The sequence below is a fragment of the Pelophylax lessonae genome, assembly GCF_965119305.1.
Source record: "Pelophylax lessonae genome assembly, chromosome: 9".
Lineage (NCBI taxonomy): Eukaryota > Metazoa > Chordata > Amphibia > Anura > Ranidae > Pelophylax > Pelophylax lessonae.
Genome location: NC_138776.1, coordinates 270709148 through 270732883, shown reverse-complemented (window position 1 = coordinate 270732883; position 23736 = coordinate 270709148). Strand labels below are relative to the sequence as shown.

Here is a 23736-nt window from a genome sequence, read left to right as displayed (position 1 = left end):
CTGCTACATTCAGCAAGTTTTTATCACACAGAATTCCTCTCTGTTCTGTTATCAGCGTCCCCCCCCCCCCCCCCCCCCCGGTTGGAGTCTGTCAGCGCGACCTTCCAGCTCACAAGCTTTCGCTACTTAAGATCCCTTCTTAACTACTTCACTCCTTTCTCTACGCTTTACAATATCATATACGCAAGCATCCCCTTTTCCGGCTTGGTAATATGCTGACCCATGTTCCTCTCCCCCCCCCCCCCCCCCCTCCAGGACACCCAGCTCAAATCCAAGGTTTCTCACTCTCTTCTGTTCTTCTGCTGCCATCTTGGCTGATGGCCGGAGGGGGCAGTACTGGCAACTAATGGCTAAATATCCTTCCTCTTCTACTCTTCGTTTCCCCAGATAATGTACGTTTAATCTCACAACACACACAGAACAAAACATACTCCTGTTGTCCTTCATGTCATGTGACCTCAGCAGCTGAGCTAAACCCTCAGGGGTCTCCCACACTTTCAACCCTGAGTCACTGTCCTACGGACGTGTGCTGTAAGGTTCCGTCTTCTCAGGGGCCAACAGCTCACCTGAGTCAGGACACTCAGTACAACTATTCTGCCAGTCTGTTGAGACACACTTCACTCGAGACGACAGACACTGAACAAATAATATACAGCCAGCAGAAACCCAACGGCAGGTTAATAAAAACAGCCCCAGGCGAGGAATAAAAGATTACCTGCCTCTAAAACAACCTCCGGATCGCCAACAAGACAGAAGCAAGTCGTACAGTGGTAAGAGTAAATGTACCTACCATACATTGATCAGGAGTATATTGTATACAGCCCAGGGTACAGAGTGCAGTGGTCAGGAGTATATCACATACAGACCAGGGTACAGAGTGCAGTGGTCAGGAGTATATCGTATACAGCCCAGTGTACAGAGTGCAGTGGTCAGGACTATATCATATACAGCCAAGGGTACAGAGTGCAGTGGTCAGCAGTATATTATATACAGCCCAGGGTACAGAGTGTAGTGGTCAAGAGTATATCATATACAGCCCAGGGTACAGAGTGCAGTGGTCAGGAGTATATCATATACAGCCCAGTGTAAAGAGTGAAGTGGTCAGGAGTATATCGTATACAGCCCAGTGTACAGAGAACAGTGGTCAGGAGTATATCATATACAGCCCAGGGTACGGAGTGAAGTGGTCAGGAGTATATCATATACAGCCCAGAGTACAGAGTGCAGTGGTCAGGAGTATATCATATACAGCCCAGAGTACAGAGTGCAGTGGTCAGGAGTATATCATATACAGCCCAGGGTACAAAGTGCAGTGGTCATGAGTATATCATATACAGCCCAGGGTACAGAGTGCAGTGGTCAGGAGTATATCATATACAGCCCAGTGTAAAGAGTGAAGTGGTCAGGAGTATATCGTATACACACCAGTGTACAGAGAACAGTGGTCAGGAGTATATCATATACAGCCCAGGGTACGGAGTGAAGTGGTCAGGAGTATATCATATACAGCCCAGGGTACAGAGTGCAGTGGTCAGGAGTATATCATATACAGCCCAGGGTACTTAGTGCAGTGATCAGGAGTATATCATATACAGCCCAGGGTACAAAGTGCAGTGGTCATGAGTATATCATATACAGCCCAGAGTACAGAGTGCAGTGGTCAGGAGTATATCATATACAACCCAGGGTACTTAGTGCAGTGATCAGGAGTATATCATATACAGCCCAGGGTACAAAGTGCAGTGGTCATGAGTATATCATATACAGCCCAGGGTACAGAGTGCAGTGGTCAGGAGTATATCATATACCGTCCAGGGTACAGAGTGTAGTGGTCAGGAGTATATCATATACAGCCCAGGGTACAGAGTGCAGTGGTCAGGAGTATATCATATACAGCCCAGGGTACAGAGTGTAGTGGTCAGGAGTATATCATATACATCCCAGGGTACAGAGTGTAGTGGTCAGGGGTATATCATATACAGCCCAGGGTACAGAGTGCAGTGGTCAGGAGTATATCATATACAGCACAGGGTACAGAGTGTAGTGATCAGAAGTATATCATATACAGCCCAGGGTACAGAGTGCAGTGGTCAGCACTTAAGGAGTATATCATATACAGTCCTGTGTATAGAGTGCAGTGGTCAGGAGTATATCATATACAGCCCAGGATACAGAGTATAGTGGTCAGGAGTATATCGTATACAGCCCAGTGTACAGAGTGCAGTGGTCAGTAGTATATCATATACAGTCCTGTGTATAGAGTGCAGTGGTCAGGAGTATATCATATACAGCTCAGGGTACAGAGTATAGTGGTCAGGAGTATATCGTATACAGCCCAGTGTACAGAGTGCAGTGGTCAGGAGTATATCATATACAGCTCAGGGTACAGAGTGCAGTGGTCAGGAGTATATCATATACAGTCCAGGGTACAGAGTGCAGTGGTCAGGAGTATATCATATACAGTTCAGGGTACAGAGTGCAGTGGTCAGGAGTATATCATATACAGCCCAGGGTACAGAGTGTAGTGGTCAGGAGTATATCATATACAGCCCAGGGTACAGAGTGCAGTGGTCAGGAGTATATCATATACAGCACAGGGTACAGAGTGTAGTGGTCAGAAGTATATCATATACAGCCCAGGGTACAGAGTGCAGTGGTCAGCACTTAAGGAGTATATCATATACAGTCCTGTGTATAGAGTGCAGTGGTCAGGAGTATATCATATACAGCCCAGTGTACAGAGTGCAGTGGTCAGGAGTATATCATATACAGCCCAGAGTACAGAGTGCAGTGGTCAGGAGTATATCATATACAGCCCAGTGTACAGAGTGCAGTGGTCAGGAGTATATCATATACAGCCCAGGGTACAGAGTGTAGACACCACCGCCAAAGTTTGAATTTAACTATCACCACATCCGTACTATTTAACAACTAGACTGAGTATCAAGCTGTCATTTATCAGTGATATGAATACTTTCTTCTCAGCTGAATAACTTTGTAGTTTCACCAGAACCAGGAGTAATTTCCAGTGGTCAGTGCAGTGGTCCCTGACATTGGTGACCAATGGTAGAAGGACCCACTTATATCATCATCAGTGGGATGACTGCCCCCCTTACAGATCATTGATGTCATTTGTTACTGAGAGACAGAAATTGTTCACTGCTTAAAGCTGAGTTCCACCCAGGGGATACTTTTTTTAATAAAAACACCCCCGGGACAGTCAGGGTTAGTACATTCCACAATGGCTAGCCTCTGATCTGTCCCCGGTTGCACTTACCTTTTTGGAGAAATACTTATCTTGAAAAAGTATTCTCCAGCGCTGACATCTCAGGTGTGGGCAGCTTGAAGCCAGCGCGATCCTCTTCCTTCTTCTTCGGTCCCACGATGCACTGCACCGGCCCCGCCGTCACTTCCGGTGCGCGCACGTCATCCCTCCACAGCTTCTGGGCATGCCCAGAAGCTGTTTAGAAGGGAATGACGCGCGCGCGCCAGGACTGACGTCGGGGCCGGTGCAGGCGCATTGATTCCTGGGAGCGATGACGTTCAGCTCCCAGGAATCATTGCAAAAGCCAGGAAGTGACGAATTGCCGTGGCCGCCGAGGGGAGGAAGAAGGAAGTAAGGTAAGTATATTTTCTCTACAAGGTAAGTAAAAAAAAAAAAAAGAAAAATTGCGATTATCCATTTGTTTTTCAGGTGACCCGGAGCGAGAAGATGGAGGTAAGTATAAATTTAGGGTGGAACTCCACTTTAAGGAACCCCTAGAAACCTTTGGAGGAACCCTGGCTGAGAAAGGCTGGACTAGGCAGTAATATATTTCTCTCCCCCTTGGTGGGAGTGGAGATGACCCATCTATAAAGATATACAGTACATACACACACAGCACAAGGCCGTGTTCACACTACGAGACGTTTCTCAGGGCTGCACAAGATGGTGATCTCTTTCTACCCCGACAGGAAGTCTCTATGCAAGACAGGAAGTGATGTCAGGACAGACAGGAAGTGATGTTTGACAAAGACAGGAAGTTCCATGAGGTTGGCAGAACCGAGGAGACGTTGCTGGAAGTGGCAGCAGAGGAGGTAATAAGATCTTATTTCCCCTTCCCCTCTTCCGCCATAGTCACTGTGACCTCTTTTTATCTCCAACAGATGATGATACACACATATATAGTGTGGAAACCTAGATTAAACCCTTTAGGGTCAGAACATTCCTCCACTTACGTATATATATATACTGCTCAAACAAATAAAAGGAATGCTTTGAAAACACATCTGATCTCAATGGTGAAAAAATATCATGCTGGATATCTATACTGGTATGGACTGGGTAATGTGTTAGGATCTATACTGGTATGGACTGGGTAATGTGTTAGGATCTATACTGGTATGGACTGGGTAATGTGTTAGGATCTATACTGGTATGGACTGGGTAATGTGTTAGGATCTATACTGGTATGGACTGGGTAATGTGTTAGGATCTATACTGGTATGGACTGGGTAATGTGTTAGGATCTATACTGGTATGGACTGGGTAATGTGTTAGGCTTTATACTGGCATGGACTGGGTAATGTGTTAGGATCTATACTGGTATGGACTGGGTAATGTGTTAGGATCTAAACTGGTATAGTCTGGGTAATGTGTTAGGATCTATACTGGTATGGACTGAGTAATGTGTTAGGATCTATACTGGTATGGACTGGGTAATGTGTTAGGATCTATACTGGTATGGACTGGGTAATGTGTTAGGATCTATACTGGTATGGACTGGGTAATGTGTTAGGATCTATACTGGTATGGACTGGGTAATGTGTTAGGATCTATACTGGTATGGACTGGGTAATGTGTTAGGCTTTATACTGGCATGGACTGGGTAATGTGTTAGGATCTATACTGGTATGGACTGGGTAATGTGTTAGGATCTAAACTGGTATAGTCTGGGTAATGTGTTAGGATCTATACTGGTATGGACTGGGTAATGTGTTAGGATTTATAATGGCATGGACTGTGTAATGTGTTGGGAAGGAAAGGATGTCACATCTTTGATGGAAATGAAAATTATCACCCTACAGAGGGCTGAACTCAAAGACACCCCGAAAATCAAAGTGAAAAAATGATGCAGCAGGCGAGTCCATTTTGGTGAAATTTCAATGCAGGACCTCAGAATGGTCCTCAGTAGTTTGTATGGCCCCCACGTGCTTGTATGCATGCCTGACAACGTCGGGGCATTCTCCTAATGAGACGACGGATGGAGCCCTGGGGTATTTCCTCCCAGATCTGGACCAGGACATCACTGAGCTTCTCAACCGACTTAGGGGCAACTTGGCGGCGTTGGATGGACTGAAACATAATGTCCCAGAGGTGTTCTATCGGATTTAGGTCAGGCGAGCGTGGGGGCCATTCAATGGTACTAATTCCTTCATCCTCCAGGAACTGGCTGCATACTCTCACCACAAGGCCGGGCATTGTTGTGCACCGAGAGGAACCCAGGACCCACTGCACCAGCGTAGGGTCTGACAATGGGTCTAAAGATTTCATCCCAATACCTAATGGCAGTCAGGGTGCCATTGTCTAGCCTGTAGAGGTCTGTGTGTCCCTCCATGGATATTCCTCCCCAGACCATCACTGACCACCACCAAACTGGTCATGCTGAACAACGTTATAGGCAGCATAATGTTCTCCACGGCTTCTCCAGACCCTTTCCCGTCTGTCACATGTGCTCAGGGTGAACCTGCTCTCATCTGTGAAAAGCACAGGGTGCCAGTGGTGGAGCTGCCAATTCTGGTGTTCAATGGCAAATGCCAATCAAGCTCCATAGTGCCGGGCAGTGAGCACAGGGCCACTAGAGGATGTCGGGCCCTCAGGCCACCCTCATGAAGTCTGTTTCTGATTGTTTAGTCAGAGACATTCACACCAGTGTCCTGCTGGAGGTCATTTTGTAGGGTTCTGGCAGTGCTCACCCTGTTGCACAAAAGGAGCAGATACCGGTCCTGCTGATGGCTTAAGGACCTTCTATGGCCCTGTCCAGCTCTCCTAGAGTAACTGCCTGTCTCTTGGAATCTCCTCCATGCTCCTGAGACTGTGCTGGGAGACACAGCAAACCTGGCAATGGGACGTATTGATGTGCCATCCTGGAGGAGTTGGACTGCCTGTGCAACCTCTTTAGGGTCCAGGTATCTCCTCATACTACCAGTAGTGACACTGACCCCCTCTATAGGGTCCAGGTATGGCCTCATACTACCAATAGTGACACTGACCCCTCTGTAGGGTCCAGGTATGGCCTCATGCTACCAGTAGTGACACTGACCCCCTCTGTAGGGTCCAGGTATGGCCTCATGCTACCAATAGTGACACTGACCCCAGCCAAAAGCAACAAAACTAGTGACAGTCAGAAAAGATGAGTAGGGAAAAAAATGTTATTGACCTCCACCTGTAAAACCATTCCTGTTGTGGGGGTCGTATCATTGTTGGCCATCTAGTGCACCTGATAATTTCAATTAAAACCAAAGCAGCGGAATCTGATAAACAACCCCCACTGCTACTTAACTGACCAGATCAGTATTCCAGGAGTTTACTTGATTTGATGCTATACTCTGATTAAAAAGTGTTCCTTTCATTTTTTTGAGCAGTGTATAATGTTTCATTGTCAGTTATCTTTCTTACCTGTCTAGACAGAAACCCACATAGATCAAATGAAGCCACCAATGAGGATGGAGGAGGACCGGAGTCACATGACTGAGAAGATACTAAACCTCACCCTGGAGATCATCTACCTGCTGACCGGAGAGGTGAGGAGAATTCTGGGAGGTCACATGACATCACTCTTATCTCTATTAATAAAACACAGACCTGACCGGAGAGGTGAAGAGGATTCTGGGATTCTAACATGATATTCCTATTGGTTCTCCAATACAGAGATTTCCTCTTCTGAAGTCAGGTGATCATATGACCATCACAGTGCCTCCATGTGACTCCCTAAAACCTGAGAGACACAACATGCAGAAGATTCTAGAAGTCACCAAGAAGATGATGGAGCTGCTGACAGGAGAGGTGAGCGGTGCTGGGAATTCTGGGACATTATCCAGTAACAGACAAGGGATGTGTCTGGATGGTGACTGTATCATTGTGTGTGTCAGGTTCCTATAAGGTGTCAGGATGTCACTGTCTATTTCTCCATGGAGGAGTGGGAGTATTTAGAAGGACACAAGGATCTCTACAAGGACGTCATGATGGAGAATCAGCCGCCCCTCACATCACCGGGTAAGAGGAGACTTTATTGTAAAGGAGAGAGCAGTACGGAGGATCCACCTAGATCCCCCATCATCTGATAAACACATAGAAACAATGTATTCAGTCAGTGTGTGTGTTTCCTACAGATGGATCCAGTAATGGGAACCCACCAGAGAGGTGTCCCCATCCTCTGTATTCCCGGGATTCCACAGGGGAAGATCACAACTATTCAAAACCTGATCAGGTAGATGAGGAACAATCACTGATAGTATCATTAGGATCTGTACATTATCTGCATTGTTACCATTGATGTCATTTTTATTATATATTCAGAGTGGAAACCTGAGAGATTCTAAAGTTGAGGTTAAAGAAGAGATAAAAGAGGAGGATGATGAGGATGGGGTGATGGAGGAGTCAGAGTTTCTAAAGGAACGCAAAGATCTGTATCAAGACACCATGGTGGAGCCATCCAGCTACAGAAACCCACCAGAGAGATGTCCCCGTCCTCTGTATTCCCGGGATTCCACACAGGGAGGTCACACCATCCCTCAATGTTACAAGGTTGGTGGATTGGAGCATCTAGAACATGGACTTGTGGAGGGGATGTGTGTGTTTTTTATGTAAGCTTATATCTTACAGATGATATTCTCTCTCATTTTCTTGGTTCAGAGTGGAGATCCAATCGATATAGAATTTGAGATTAAAGAAGAAGAAGAAGAGACGTATGTGAGGGATGATCAGCAGTCTATGGAGGAGGATGGAATAACCGGGACATTTATAGAGGAGGACACTCCTACAGAGATCAGCACAGGTGGGTCATTAACACTAAATCCATTCCTCCACCCATACTGCACACTGATTGGTCCAGAGTAGGGAGGGGACTGGGTGATATCAGCCTGTAATCCCCTGGTCACTTTCCTGAGCTGTGTTCCCCGTCCTGTATTCCTGTATTTCTCTCGGATAATCTTCCTTCTCTGTGCTGCAGACACAATTTATGTCTCTAGACTGGATTTATGGAGATTCTGGGGTTCAGCTGGCAGTAAAATGTTGATGTTCACCATAGACGTTGCTCAGCCTAGACCCCTGGGGTATGTACCTTGGGTCTTCTGCCCCATTCCCAGGTCTAGCAAGATCTCTGACAGAAGAATTCTCCCGGGGTTACTTGCTCTGTTATTTGCTGGCTGTGCCGGGTGGAGGGATATGTCTGTATAGTCTCACACCCAAGTCACTGAGTTCCTTTCATTTTTATTGAGCCGTGTATATTCTATCTATACAATGCACACACTGTTACACACAAACACACAAAAACTTGAAGAAAAGACATGAAAAGACACGCACACTGGTGAACAGTCGCAAACAGTTTTACAATCCACAGTAAACATGAATGAGCCACAAATCCACCCTTCTGGTGTCACGGAGAATAAGCTGAGAGTGCGCCACTCTGCAATTCCAGGTGTACTCTCACCTCTTCAGATGGACCCCATTGCTTCATACCAAGAGGACACACCCAGCATGAAATCACACACCTTCAGGTACATGTAGGCGGAGCCTCCTCTTTAGGTAGCCAGCTCCTGCTACTAGAGATAAAGAGACTTAGAAAAAAAGCTGTTCATTCGAAGGGATTGCATGAGGACTCGAGGACATACAATGCGATTAGAGGAGAAGCGTTTTAACCTCAGGCAACGTGGGGGGTTCTTTACTGTTAGGGCAACAAGATTGTGGAATTCTCTACCACAAGAGGTGGTTTCTGCGGGTAGTATGTTGGCTTTCAAAAGACTCTTAGACTTACATCTCAAGGATCAGAACATTCCGGGGTATGAGAGATGATTACAGCCACACACACCTACACAGGTTGAACTAGATGGACTATTGTCTTTATTCAACCTCACCTACTATGTAACTATGTAACTATGTAAGACTCCATAGTGCTCACTGTTATATTTATTACATGGATAAGAAAAGCACTCACAAGGTTAAAAAAGCAATCCAGCATTGAATACACCCAATCACTGCAGATTCCCCAAGCATCAGTCTCAGTGTAACTTGAGGGCACTCCGCCTAACGTGATGATGTCCTCAAACCACTCCCATCTGATGCGTTGCATCCTGATTGGACTTCCCCAGAGATATATATGGTCTTCAGGATCAGTCCAGTCTTCATCTTGGTTGTTCTCCCCCCATCCTCACTCTCTGACCTCTGGTGGGGCTCAGCCCCGCTGTTATTCATGACTAAATCATGGACTAAATAAGGAAGTGCAGGACTTCTTGTGTTTGGAAGATGGCAATGAGTGATAGAGGGGGAGGGGACACTCGTCCTATAATCCCCTCATCACTGTCTCTCCTATAAAAGACGTCTCGTTGTTTCCTCACTCTCTGACTAAGGTCCATGAATAAAGAAATGAATTGGTAGGAGATCAGAGGACCCATTTACTAGTTACCTTGAGGGGGGAATTGTAGGATCCTCTGAGACAAAGCTGTCTGATGTGGGCGGAGTCCTGGTTTAGGGGAACCAATCTGCTGATGTCTAGTAATAATCTTTGTATTTCTATTTTAGTAGATGGACGGGAGATGAGGAAAACCTCAGAGGATTGTCTCACTTTGTCTCCAGACTGTAAAGTAGAAGATGAGGACATCACACAGTATAGTCCAGGAGAAAACTCGGCTACCTCAAATGTCCATCCGGCACCACACAGTGTAGATGGACCATCGTATTCCTCTTATCCTGAGGAACCTCAGACTGTGAGGGACAGCGCCGGACCATCGTATTCCTGCTATCCTGAGGAACCTCAGACTGTGAGGGACAGCGCCGGACCATCGTATTCCTGCTATCCTGAGGAACCTCAGACTGTGAGGGACAGTGCCGGACCATCGTATTCCTGCTATCCTGAGGAACCTCAGACTGTGAGGGACGGTGCCGGACCATCGTATTCCTCTTATCCTGAGGAACCTCAGACTGTGAGGGACAGTGCCGGACCATCGTATTCCTCTTATCCTGAGGAACCTCAGACTGTGAGGGACAGTGCCGGACCATCGTATTCCTCTTATCCTGAGCAACCTCAGACTGTGAGGGATGGTGCCGTCCTTACAACAGATAAGAGGTTCTCCTGTTCTGAGTGCGGGAAGAGTTTTGCACGCAAGTTCCAGCTATACAGACATCAGAGATCTCACACCGGTGAGAAGCCGTATTCCTGTCCTGAGTGCGGGAAATGTTTTTCATGCAAGTCATATCTTTCCAGACATCAGAGATTGCACACTGGTGAGAAGCCGTATTCCTGTCCTGAGTGCGGGAAATGTTTTGCACAGATGTCCGCTCTTTCTACACATCAGAGATCGCACACTGGTGAGACGCCTTATTCCTGTCCTGAGTGCGGGAAATGTTTTGCACAGAAGTCTTATCTTTTCGCACATCAGAGATTGCACACTTGTGAGAATCTGTTTTCCTGTCCTGAGTGCGGGAAATGTTTTTTATACAAGTCTGCTCTTTCCATGCATCAGAGATCGCACACTGGTGAGAAGCCGTATTCCTGTCCTGAGTGCGGGAAATGTTTTTCTAGGAAGTCCCATCTTTCCACACATCAGAGATCTCACACTGGTGAGAAGCTGTATTCCTGTCCTGATTGTGGGAAATGTTTTTCATGCAAGTCCGCTCTTTCCACACATCAGAGATTGCACACTGGTGAGAAGCCGTATTCCTGTCCTGAGTGCGGGAAATGTTTTGCACAGAAGTCCGATCTTTCCACACATCAGAAATTTCACACAGGGGAGAAGCCGTATTCCTGTCCTGAGTGCGGGAAATGTTATTCAGTGAAGTCCAATCTTTCCACACATCAGAGATCTCACACGGGTGAGAAGCCGCATTCCTGTCCTGAGTGCGGGAAAGGTTTTTCACGGAAGTCCCTGCTTTACAAACATCAAGGATCTCACACGGGGGAGAAGCCACTTTACTGTCCTGAGTGAGGGAACTGTTCCTCACTGAAGTCCTGTCTTTCTGTACATCAGGGGTCCCACACAACCCTGGAGGTGTATTAGTGCCTTGAGTGCTGGAAATGTCTTCTATATGAATGTTGGTGACATGTGGGGAAGAAGCACACCCTGATATACACCTCAGATATACTCCATGGCTTATTTTCATCATGTAAGAAACCCTTCATAAGGAGATCAGAGATCACCAAAGACATGGATGAAGTGTTGTCCCATGTTGGCCATTGATAGCAGGAGAAAAATAAAAATGGAGTCCTTACCTTTCATTGGCTGAGTACATTTTGTGCGGGAAACACTTACAGATCTGGTTGTTATAAATATGTTGATGAAATGTGACCCACATTCCCCCATTCATGGTGAATTGGGATTTCCTATAATGGTCAGTTCCATCTAGTGGCCATAATGTGCTTTCCTGACAGATGTCCATGGCAGCATACGTTTGGGTAGCCCCGCCCTCGTTCCTCCCCCATAAGACCCCACCCCCATAAATGTTCAGGATAAGTCAATGGCTGGGTTCCTTTTTTGTCCTCCTCACTTATAGGACCATTTTTGTATGACGTTTTCCTACCTATTGGAAGTATTGGTGGGCGGGTCTGGTGCTGGGCAGCTGTGCGGGATGTCAGGAGCTTCCTTTGGTATCCCGAAGTCTTCCAGGATGTCCCGAGTGGTCATTGAGTCCCCAGCTATCAGCGGGTGGTGTTATGGTACACATATGTAGTGGATCCATGCCTGGAGAGTGGGCCCTGCCATCGGTGGCCATTTTCATTGGCTGGGAGCCCAGCTGTTAGCGGGTGGCCATTTAGTGTTAGACACGTGAAATTCGTTTCGGTGCGAATACAAATTCCGACAAATTTCTGGTTATTCCTAGATTCCGATGTATCCAAATTTCCAAATGAAATTGTAATGAATTTCTTTGAAATCTGTTAAAATTTGTTTTGTTTATTCATTTTCTAACGAATTCCAACTTTTTTAGAACGATTCGAATTTGGATGTGAAAACAAAACGATCGTGTTGAAAAAATAGGTGTGCTAAACAAATGTAGAATGAATTGCCATCTAGGCACATATACACAATGTGAGCAATCAAGTTACATACACAATATACAATGAACTAAGTGAATGTGATTCAGTGAAAAATATATAAAACCCAAATGGTGCAAAAACTGATATAAGTCCACAAAGTCCAATGGATAAAATCTTCACCAAGTGGTATATAGTGGAAAAATTAAGAAGGAACTTCAAGTGATATTTCCAGTGCTGTGAAACTGTAAGGTTCTGGCACTCTCAGTGCCTCCTATCACATCATTTCCGGGTGCTTTCCATCTACCTAGATAGATGAAGCACATATAGGTGTGTTTCCCTTTAAGAGTGCTGACATCATCACTGAGCGCCGGACTGAACAGCTATTTAAATCACTGGCTCTCACTCACATGTGTTCGTTCAACCGCCATGGTTGGAGCGTCCTGATCTCTGAGATCAGCATGTCAAACCTACACGTTCCTGTATCTCGCTACCTGAACCTCTGTTTTCGGATCCTGTGTCTCGCCACCCGATCACCCCTGGCATGCTGTTTTCACCTTCACCCTTCTCACGACTACCCTGCTGTGTGCCTAGATGTGCCTTGATGCTAACCTGTCTTGAAGCTCTCATGCTTGCAAGCATACCTCGCTGTTGGAACCACTCTGCGCTGATCCCTGTATCCCGCTACCGGATCATCCGCTCTTGTCGAACCTCTCCTCTGCTACTTTGCTACTAGTGATAAGTACCCCACAGGGGAACCCTCAATAACCTTCATACTAAAGCTTACACTGTCTAGCTCCGCATACTAAGGACTGTTACTACATCTGCACTATCTAGATTGCTAGCTCTTGAGCCTACTATCATCTGCTCTTGCACTGGGTTAGTCTCTCCTGTATGTCATCTGCTATCCTATCATCTACTACCATACATAATTGCTAACCTATCTGCATCCCACCTGTTACTATCTCATTCTCAAGAACATTCCTCTCAAGTGTCTGTCACCTATCGTCTCAACTCAACCTGTCTCTTCAGCCTATCACCTCTATACTACTATATACATAGATCACTCCAGGAACTTCTTATTGAGTGTGTGTATTTACTTGCTGAATTGAGATCATCCACACATGATGAGTCTTTGGGAGTTGGGATTGGTGTCTCAGCGTTTCTCTACATGACTACTGAAGTGGAATATTTCTGCAGCTGTAAATCCACATCATACATAAAACGCAGGAGCGTTACAAAAACAAAGATTCCCACCACCGACAGGCTTTCCTCCTTACCAGATAAGATAAGGTTAGGCGCAGAGTAAAGACTCTAATAAACCGGTTGGAAAGGAGGAAACTTCCACTGCAATGTCACCCTGTGGATATGAGGCAAATTGGCCTCTTACCAGATGGCGTATGTATCAAAACACAGGCAAATCTCCTATGTGGATGTCCCTTCTCTTGATCGGATACCAGTGGTCTCCTCCGCTATCAATATACGTCCGTGATCTTATTTACTCCCCAGGTGTCATATGAGGAACAAGGAATAAGCAGACGATAGTGTAATACCCCCGAGAAAAATTTATTTAAACAAGGTCGTACACTTACATAGATATGCGGGGAAACGAACAAGAGTATCCAGTGAGTCCGCTTGTGCCCGGCTGCAGATCGGGCAGTGCGTGACGTCTGTGGCGGCGCGACACGCCTCCTCTCTGACGTGTTTCCTCTGACAAGGCTTCTGCTGAGAAGTTTTTGTACCATTTGGGTTTTATATATTTTTCACTGAATCACATTCACTTAGTTCATTGTCTATTGTGTATGTAACTTGATTGCTCACATTGTGTATATGTGCCTAGATGGCAATTCATTCTACATTTGTTTAGCGCACCTATTTTTTCACTAGGTATAGTTCAGGTAGCAGCTTCACTTCTATCAGCGCACCCACATTTACTTTTAAAACAAAACGATCGACCGATGCAAATTCTGTGTGAAGAAATAGCTGGTTGTTAAGCAGCAAGCTGGGAAGCCGGCCGCCCGCATCCTTACCAACCATGACTCATCAGCTGTCAGCGGGCTTCTCCACTGACCGATGAATGGAAAGAAAATAATGCTGGCATTGCCCGGCAATAGAAAAAAAAACAACGTGCTCCCCCTCCCCCAGTCCATACCATGCCCTTCGGGGGCCAAAATTAAAGAAAAAAAACCAGCGTGGGTTCTCCCCTAATATCCATACCAGACCATGCAGCCCGGCAGGTCAGGAAAGTGGGAGGGACGAGTCAGGCCCCCCCTCCTTAACAATACCAGGCCACATGTGCTCCAACATGGGTGGGTGGGTGCTTTGGGTAAGCTCTGCCCCCCCCACCCTAAAGCACCTCGTCCCCATGTTGATGGAGACAAGGGCCTCTTCCCCACAACCGTGGCCTGTGGTTGTGGGGGTCTCGGGGTTCGTACGGTCTTTGAAAACCTGGAAAAGTTTTGGAATTTGGAGATGACACTTTCCAGGCCTGGAAAGGTCATGGAAACTAAGGATTCCACTAAGGTTTTGGAAAAGTCATGGAAATATATACTGGGGAGGAGCAGGGAGTGGCGGGGAGCGGATGCTTAATTAGTTTAATTTATTATTTTATTCCGTAATGTTTTATTGCCAGTGGCACATACTATTTACTTTGCCTTCCCGGTCCGCGGTATGCCCGTGCGCTGTCACTAGCCAGCAGAAGCCGAGGAGATGATCGTGAACCAATCACTGGCAGCGGGGAGGGCCGGCTGCGGTTTGCCTGGAGACACTGTGACTGGCCAGCAGCAGCAATAACAGCCGGGAGATAACAAACCAATCACAGGCAGCGGAAGCGTCACTGGAGGGCGGGCCGGCCGCATGAACGTGATGATGACGCAGAAGGGGGCGGTAACCGTTCCGGTTACCGCACCCCTGCGTCATCACGTTCATGCGGCCGGCCCGCCCTCCAGTGACGCTTCTGCTGCCTGTGATTGGTTTGATAATCTCCCGGCTGTTATTGCTGCTGCTGGCCAGTTCCCAAGGATCCCCTGTGGGGGGGTCTATACTCACAAGGCTCTAGGAGCACACACACCAGTCTTCCTCAGTAGTACCAGACAGGATCCACAGACATCCTCCCTCAGTCAGCCCTCGTAAGGACCAATGGGTTTGCAACTTCAATGTTTTAGGCCCTCAGGTCGCCCACCCGAGGCTGCCTGGCAGCCTCTGCAAGGGAGAGGCAGCAGCCCCCTCCCAACTTAGACCTCTCTCCCTAGAGGTAGACTGGACTGGACTACAAGCCCATGTGTTCTTCAGATATAAATGCAGGTACCCAGCATGCCTTAGGGCACATCCCCTTCTAATTGGCCAGGGCTGTACAGACATCCATGCTCTCATCTGCCAGGCTTCCATCCACCTGTCCAATATACTCCATGGCTATTGGATCAGTATGAATCATCAAGACAGCATGAGCTGTGTCCCTGTTAGGCAGAGAAACCAAAAACTATATCCACTCATTCTAGCACCTACCTAGGAGGGCTCTACATCTGTATGGCAGGGTCTGTTTGATTATTCACCTGCTGGGACGGTGCTCTGATGTGAGAAGCTGCAGTGTCAGTATTCCTTTAGCAGTAATTAACCCCTTACGGGTTTTTCTCACCCAGCAATCAAACAACTGTTACACTGTCTTTTTTGACAGCTTAGGAGACTTTAACAGCCGTAGTTTGAATTGCGATTTTTTTTTTAAATAAATTACTACATAGCTCGAGTAGCAATTATATATGGTATAATATTTTTTTCTTAACAATGTGGAGTTCTCCTTTGCATCGTGTCTGTTTATCATGGATTTATTTCTTATTGCGACAGGTATTTGTGCTAATTAGGGATGATCGAACTTTTCAAAAGTTCGGTTCGACCAGAACACCCGAACTTCCCGAAAGTTCGGCCCGAATTTCAGAACCCCATTGAAATCAATGGGACCCGAACTTCGGTAATCAAAAAACACCATTTTGAAGCCCTAAAACCCAATACATGCCCCTAAAAAGTGCCTAGGGTTCTGGGTCATGCCCCAGGGACTATTAATCACACAAAACAAAGTTCTTAAATTGTCATTTTTGATAGAGAGTCAATTATGGAAAAAAGAAAAATGCGATTTCTTTGGATTTAGTGTCTGGGGGGTCTAAAAGGTGTACCTGTGAAGTTTCAGCTCTGTAGCATGTCCAGAACCAGAAAAAAAAAGTTTGTTTGTATTAGAATTAATAGAGAACAGGTTAGTAGTTTCGCTACTTTTACACCCAGCTTTTTGTTGCAGGCGTTTTATAGGGCTTTTTTGAGGACATGTTTGGAGGCAGGCATGACATCAGAACTTCTGTGTAGGGGTATATATACACACACTTATATATATTTATACACATACACACATATAGGTGTTATAGCAGAGAAGCCATATGGGTGTTAATTATTTCATTAGCGCAAGCATAGGTTTCTGCTACTTTCACACCTATATATGTGTATGTGTATATATACATACATGTGTGTGTGTGAATATATATACCCCTACACAGAAGTTCAGATGTCATGCCTGACTCCAAACATGTCCTCAAAAAAGCCCTATAAACGCCTGCAGCAAAAAGCCGGGTGACAGGGGAGAAGCCACTATCCGGTTCTATAAGTGTTCTAAGAGAAACCATCTTTTCTCTATAGCGGTCACCCTGACATGGAAGGGTTTTCTCACCCTACCATAGCAGTCAGAGTCAATTAACCCTACACTACACTACGGCCCCCTTACACTTAACACTTTCCCTACAGAAACTAGATTATTAAATCTAAATATAGTGGAAAATAGCACCCTAACTACACTAGATATCCCTTTCCTCAAACTAATAATTGCTAAATGACACTTTGAAGCAGAAGTAACAGAACTGCTTCCACTCTCTTCCACGTCCCTGTATCACAATGGTAGCGATATATCTTATATACTGGGTGGCGTATTCACTAATGATTGGCCTCTGGACCCCCTTGTCACTCCAATCACATTCCTAGCATTCTCCTGCCCCCTCAATTGGCTTTTACTGATGGTTCTGGTCCAGTCACGGGCTTTTAAAGCCCAGTTCCTGTCCCATTGCATTTTGGTCGGTTCTGGTTGCCGAATTCCAAACTTTTTCAGCCAAAAATTTGGAATTCGGCCGAACCTCGAACAGTCATGTGTGAGGTCAATCAGGAAATAAACACCAAACTGTTAATCCAAGCATGCAGCCTGCCTGGCCAGGAAAGGGGGGGGGGGATGAGTGTGTGATGGTAATAGGCAGTAATTTATCCCCCCCCCCCCCCCGGTGGGAGTGGAGATAGCCCCATCTATAAAGATATACAGTACATACACACACAGCACAAGGCCGTGTTCACACTACGAGATGATTCTCGGAGCTGCAGTACCTCTGAGCTCCACAAGGTGGTGATCAAACTTCTACCCAGACAGGAAGTGATGTCAGGTATTAATAGGAAGTTCCGGGTGAGAGGTGAGTAAGGAGGAAATAGAGCGGAGACGTTGCTGGAAGAGGCAGAAGAGGAGGTAATAAGATCTTATTTTCTATTTATACCCAGTAACCCCCCCCCCCCCCCGTCATGTTCGTTCTCTTCCTCCATAGTCACTGTGATGTCTTTTATCTCCAGCAGATGATGATCACACATATATAGTGTGGAAATCTAGATGAACCCCTTCAGGGTCAGAACATTCCTCCTCTTACATATATATTTTTATCCTTACCTGTCTAGACAGAAACCTGTATAGATCGAGTGACAGAACGAATGAGGATGGAGGAGGACCGGAGTCACATGACTGAGAATATACTAAACCTCACCCTGGAGATAATCTACCTGCTGACCTGAGAGGTGAGGGGGATTCTGGGAGGTCACATGACATCACTCTTATATTTATTAATAAAACACAGACCTGACCGGAGAGGTGAGGAGGATTCTGGGATTCTAACATGATATTCCTATTGGTTCTCCTATACAGAGATTTCCTCTTCTGAAGTCAGGTGATCCTATGACCATCACAGTGCCTCCATGTGACTCCATAAAACCTGAGAGACACAACACGCAGAAGATTCTAGAAGTCACCAAGAAGCTGATGGAGCTGCTGACAGGAGAGGTGAGCTGTGCTGGGAATTCTGGGACATTATCCAGTAACAGACAAGGGATGTGTCTGGATGGTGACTGTATCATTGTGTGTGTCAGGTTCCTATAAGGTGTCAGGATGTCACTGTCTATTTCTCCATGGAGGAGTGGGAGTATTTAGAAGGACACAAGGATCTCTACAAGGACGTCATGATGGAGAATCAGCCGCCCCTAACATCACCGGGTAAGAGGAGACTTTATTGTAAAGGAGAGAGCAGTACGGAGGGTCCACCTAGATCCCCCATCATCTGATAAACACATAGAAACAATGTATTCAGGCAGTGTGTGTCAGGGCTGGGCTCCTGCAGCTCTTTCTTTCAGAGCTCAGAAATTGCTTAGCTGTCGTTAATTACCAGCCGCTCGTTACCACAGTGACTCACCTGGTTACCATTATCTACCTCATTAGTCCAGGCAACAGCCAAACCCATTTTGCTATTTAAGTAGCTTTGCTCATTTCCTCCTTGCCCTTGCGTGGTCTATGCTCTCCAGTGTGTTCCTGTGTATGACTTGCCATGGCTGACTTCTCTTCCGATAACTGTTCCTGATTTGTTCCGCCTGACTACGCTGAATTATGGTTTCCTTATCCTTACTCCTCTGATTACCTGTTCTGGCATCCAAACCCCGGCTTCTTTTTTTGACTACGTTCCTGAACAGTTTTTTTTTTTGCTATTTACTTAAAGGTGTGATTTTAACTGCACTTTCTGTTGAAGCACTCAATACCACTGCAGCCTCGTGCCTCCCCACTTACCATTGAGGCTTTTGATGGGAGACCTCTACAGCCTGCCCATGTGACCCATGAAACCACTCCATTGACCATGGCTGTAAGGGCTCTTCAACATGAGATATTTCAAATTCCTAGTAATTTCCTTTCCTCATTACCCAGTTGTCATTGGTTATCCTTGGTTACAGAGGCCCAATCCCTCTTTTAATTGCCGTAATGCTGAGGTTTTGTCATGGTCCCCACAATGCACTAATACATCTTTTAGAAAGTGATTAAGATCATGTGCACGTCTTCAGTCTCTTTATTGCCAGAAGAGTACCATGAATTCTGTGATGTCTTTGACAAAGGTCAGGCCGGTATTTTGGCACATCGGCCTTTTGAGCGCACAGTTGTCCTTCAACCCTAGTGCCATTCCTCCTTGTGGCCGGGTTTACCCTTTGTCTGTCTCAGAGATGAAGGCAATGGAGAAGTATGCTGCGATTTAACTATCCCAGGGGTTCACCCACAAATCCTCTTCTCCTTCCAGTGCCGACTTTTTCTTTGTGGGGAAAGAAAAGAGTAGTGAACTGAGTCTCTGTATCGATTATAGGGGTCTCATTTGCATTACTGTTAAAAATACTTATCTGATCCCATTGATAATGGAATTATTTGACTGCCTCAAGGGAACAAAGGTCTTCACTAAGCTCGATTTACGAGGGACATACAATCTTGTGAGGATTAATGAGGGCCACGAATGGAAATTTAATACTAGGACCGGACACTACGAATACCTCGTAATGCCCTTTTGGTCTCTGCAACGCTCCTGCAGTTTTCCAGGACTCTGATGTCCTCTGAGATAGGCTGCCATAATCTGTGGTGGTTTACCTGGGTAATATTCTCATATATTCTAAATCCCTAGAGAACCACCATACAGATGTCTCTCCCGTGTGCTACAGAGGTTGAGAGAAAGCAACCTCTATTGCAAGTTGGAAAAGTGCGAGTTCCATGAACAGGTTAAATTTTTGGGTTATGTCATTTGTGCTGCCAGGTTTTTGATGGACCCAGAGAAGCCATCTGCAGTCTTAAAGTGGCTTCGGCCCATTGGTCTACATCCTCTACAACATTTTCTTGGCTTTGCCATTTATTATCAGAAATTCATGAGTAATTTCTCTTTTCTGGTCAAACCCCTTCATTGATACTGTATGACCAGAAAAGAGGGCAACCCACAGAATTGGGCAACCCATGGAATCCATTAAATCCTTTGAATCCCTCAAGGCCACTTTTGCTGCAGTTCCAGTGCTGGAACATCCTGATCCCATGTTACACGTCATTCTTGAAGTTGATGCGTCTGAGACTGGAGTAGGCGCTTTCCTGTCTCAACCTCCTACCCCTGAGAGTTCTATCCATCCTTGTGGCTACTTTTCTAAAAAATTGTCTCTAGCAGAATGAAATTCTGAAACCGGGGATAGAGAATTATTAGCCATAATTTTAACTCTTAAAGAAGGGAGGCATCTCATCAAGGGTACTACTGTGCTGGTCCTTATTTTTACTGACCATAAGAATCTTTCATTCTTGTCTGAGGCTAGACGTTTATCTCCTGGAAGGGCTCAGTGGGACCTTTTTCTGTCAAGCTTCAATTACATAGTCTCATTCATACCTGATACAAAGAATATAAGAGCAAATGTTTTATTGCCGCAGTTTTCCTCCTCTTCCAAAATGGAGTCTGTTCCCACTCCTGTGATACCTTCGGACTGCATTTTGGCTATTTTTTTCTAGTCTCACCTTAACTTTGGGTGAGAGAATGATGCCCTCTCAGATCCATTCTCCTCCTGGAAAACCTCATGACCGCTGCTTTGTCCCTGAGAATCTCCGCACCATTTTCCTCCAGACCTACCATTCACCTAAGACAGCTGGGCACCCAGGAAAAAATCAACGGCGTATGGACATATTGTTGAGACCTATGGCCTATGTCTCAACAATGCTGGTGGCCTAGTCTCCGTGCTCATGAAACCAGCTTTGTAGCCGCTTGTCCTGTGTGTGCTCATAATAAAACACCACGACACCTTCCAGTGGGCCTCCTTCAACCCATACGCAGTGCAGAGAGGCCTTGGATCCACTTGTCTATTCATTTTACTATGGATTTATGCAACTCCCATAGCAACACAGTTATTCTTATGGTGATTATCCGTTTTTCAAAATGTCACATTGCATTCCGCTAAAGAAGTTGCCTGTGTCCAAGGAACTGGCATCCATTTTCACTCGAGAGTTCTTTCAGTTACATGGGTTACCTAAAGTTATCATCTCGGACAGGGGTAGCCAGTTGGTGTCCAAATTTTGGGGAGCCTTTTGTGCACAGTGGGGAACTCCGCTTTCCTTCTCCTCTGCATATCACCCACAGTCCAATGGGGCCGCAGAATGGGCCGACCAAGCCTGGGAGCAGTTCTTACGTTGCTATATTTCTGACCCCTATAACACTGGTGGGACCTGTTACCTTGGGTGGAGTTTGCTCACAATAGCACAATAAATGCCGCCTCCTGATTATCTCAGTTTATGGTGAACTATGAGTTCCAGCCATCCATGTTGCCTGATACATCTGTTCCACAAGGAATTTCTGCGTTAGAGCAACATCTTCAGGAACTCTGTTCCACTTGGGTGCAGGTCCAGGAATCCTTGCAACACTCCAGAGAGAGTTACAAACCATGCTGGCCGCCGATGCCTACCTTCACCCTCCTACCAAGTGGGGGAGAGGGTCTGGCTGTATTCCCATTAACTCTGATTCTGTGTTCCCTCACTAAAACTGGCACCTCGGTATATCGGGCCTTTCCGCATACTCTATCAGGTTAACATGGTGGCCTACGCCTTAGATCTTCCTTCCAACGTTCGTATTTACAACGTATTCCATGTTTCCTTACGTGTTATTGCTATACCACCTCAGTACCACGCCTTCACCCGATTAAGGTTGACAACCACATGGAATATGAGATACAATCTATTAGGGCTGGGCGATTTTGCCTAAAAAAAATATCTTCGATTTTTAAATTCGATTTTCGATTTTTTTTCCAAAGCACTTAAAAAATGACTGCAGAGTCTGGAGGGAGGACTGAGGAGAAGGAGAAGCGCTGTATATGTGTGTCTGACTCTGATGGACCACCGCCGCGCCTGGATGTGACGTCAGCTGCGGGGCGGGCGGTGCGTCTGTACAGGCCGGGGCTGCGGGGCGGGCGGTGCGTCTGTACAGGCCGGGGCTGCGGCGCGCTGTGATAGGTACAGTCTCCCCGGCCTGGATGTGACGTCAGCTGCCGGGAGAGGAAGCGGGTGGTGCGTCTGTACAGGCCAGGGGCTGTGATAGGATAGGTACCTAGCAACTTGATTCTGCAAATCGCAATGTGTTTTGTAAACTGATTGCAGGGTGTCATTAGGATACACTCCGCAATTAGTTCACATGAACGGGTGACGTAGATGCGGTCCCGAATCCGCTGAGAATTCAGACCGCATCTACTGTGAACCTTGGCTAATAAACATGATCAGATAATCGGGCGACTTATCGTTCGCATTTTGTTGCATGATACTAGTATCGAATTCAACAATGCGCAATTGTGCACTAAACATATGATTTTTTTTTTTTTTTTGGTACGATTCTGGAAAAGCTTCCTGGTTGCGTAGCTACGTATCGGATAGTGCAAAACAAAACTAATGGCAGCCAGGCTTTTTTCGGGTTATTTTCGTGTTTCTGATCACATACTGTACTGATTAAAAGTTCGCTAGGCTATCACACAATAAAAGTTTTCGTGTTTGTCCCTTCGGATTTTTTGGGGCGAAATGTTGTGATTGGCTGTTAAAAGCTGTGCACTAACGATCAGATTATCATACGATCAATTTGAATGCGATTTTTTTCGTACGATTATCTGTGGCTTTAAAGGGCTTGGAAAGGGCCCACCCACAGCTGTTGCCAGCTCTGCCATTCCCTCAGGGAGCCGGGCCCTCTGTAACTGTTTGGATCTGTTGCCCATAGAGAAGATGACGGAACATCCGTACCCTGATCTCCTCTATGGTGAGAGGCTGGCCACGCCAACCAATGAGCCGAGCGCTTCCAGTATCCGCACAGCACGCTAAAAGCCCGCGGCCTGTACAGACACACTGCCCGCCCCGCAGCTGACGTCACATCCAGGCGCGGCGGTGGTCCGAGGCAGAAAAAAGTATTGTAGAAAAAAACTCGAGTTTAAAATAAAAAAATCATTCCAAACTAAAAAATCGATAAATCGATTAAATCGATTTATCGCCCAGCCCTACAATCTATCATTGACTCCCGTAGGTTTAGTAAGCACATAGGATATCCAGTTCACCGAGGGGTTACGGTCCAGGGGAACGCTCTTGGGTCTCATCCTCGGATGTAAATGCTCCTGCCCTGCTCCAGGCTTTCCATATATGTTTTTCCCTCAAGTCTGGTGCTCCCCCAAGGGGGAGGGATTGTTGGGGAAGAGGGTACTGTCAGGGCTGGGCTCCAGATAGTTAGCGAGCTGCTCTTTTCTTTCAATGTTCAGAAGCTGCTTAGCTGTCGGGTAACTACCAGCCGCTTGTTACCACAATGACTCACCTGGTTACTATTTTCTGCCTCATTAGTCCAGCCTACAGCCAGCCCCTTTTTTGCTTTTGAAGCAGCTG

At 46.2% G+C, this 23736-nt stretch overlaps 3 protein-coding genes across 3 annotated transcripts in view; 2 read left to right on the top strand and 1 right to left on the bottom strand.

Annotated features, from left to right (window-relative positions):
* Nucleotides 1–23736, top strand: part of LOC309564464 (uncharacterized protein) — a gene marked incomplete at both ends in the record, with an annotated part of 826241 nt that overhangs the window by 144200 nt on the left and 658305 nt on the right.
* LOC309564057 (uncharacterized protein) overlaps nt 1–23736 on the bottom strand; it is a gene marked incomplete at its 5' end in the record, with an annotated part of 455352 nt that overhangs the window by 193507 nt on the left and 238109 nt on the right. The window lies entirely within an intron of this gene.
* LOC309564067 (uncharacterized protein) overlaps nt 1–23736 on the top strand; it is a gene marked incomplete at both ends in the record, with an annotated part of 29531 nt that overhangs the window by 2431 nt on the left and 3364 nt on the right. The window contains 3 exons of the mRNA XM_082268693.1: nt 6667–6783; nt 6911–7045; nt 18435–18558. Coding sequence (XP_082124819.1) covers nt 6667–6783; nt 6911–7045; nt 18435–18558 — 376 coding nt within the window. The remainder of the gene's footprint in view (nt 1–6666; nt 6784–6910; nt 7046–18434; nt 18559–23736) is intronic.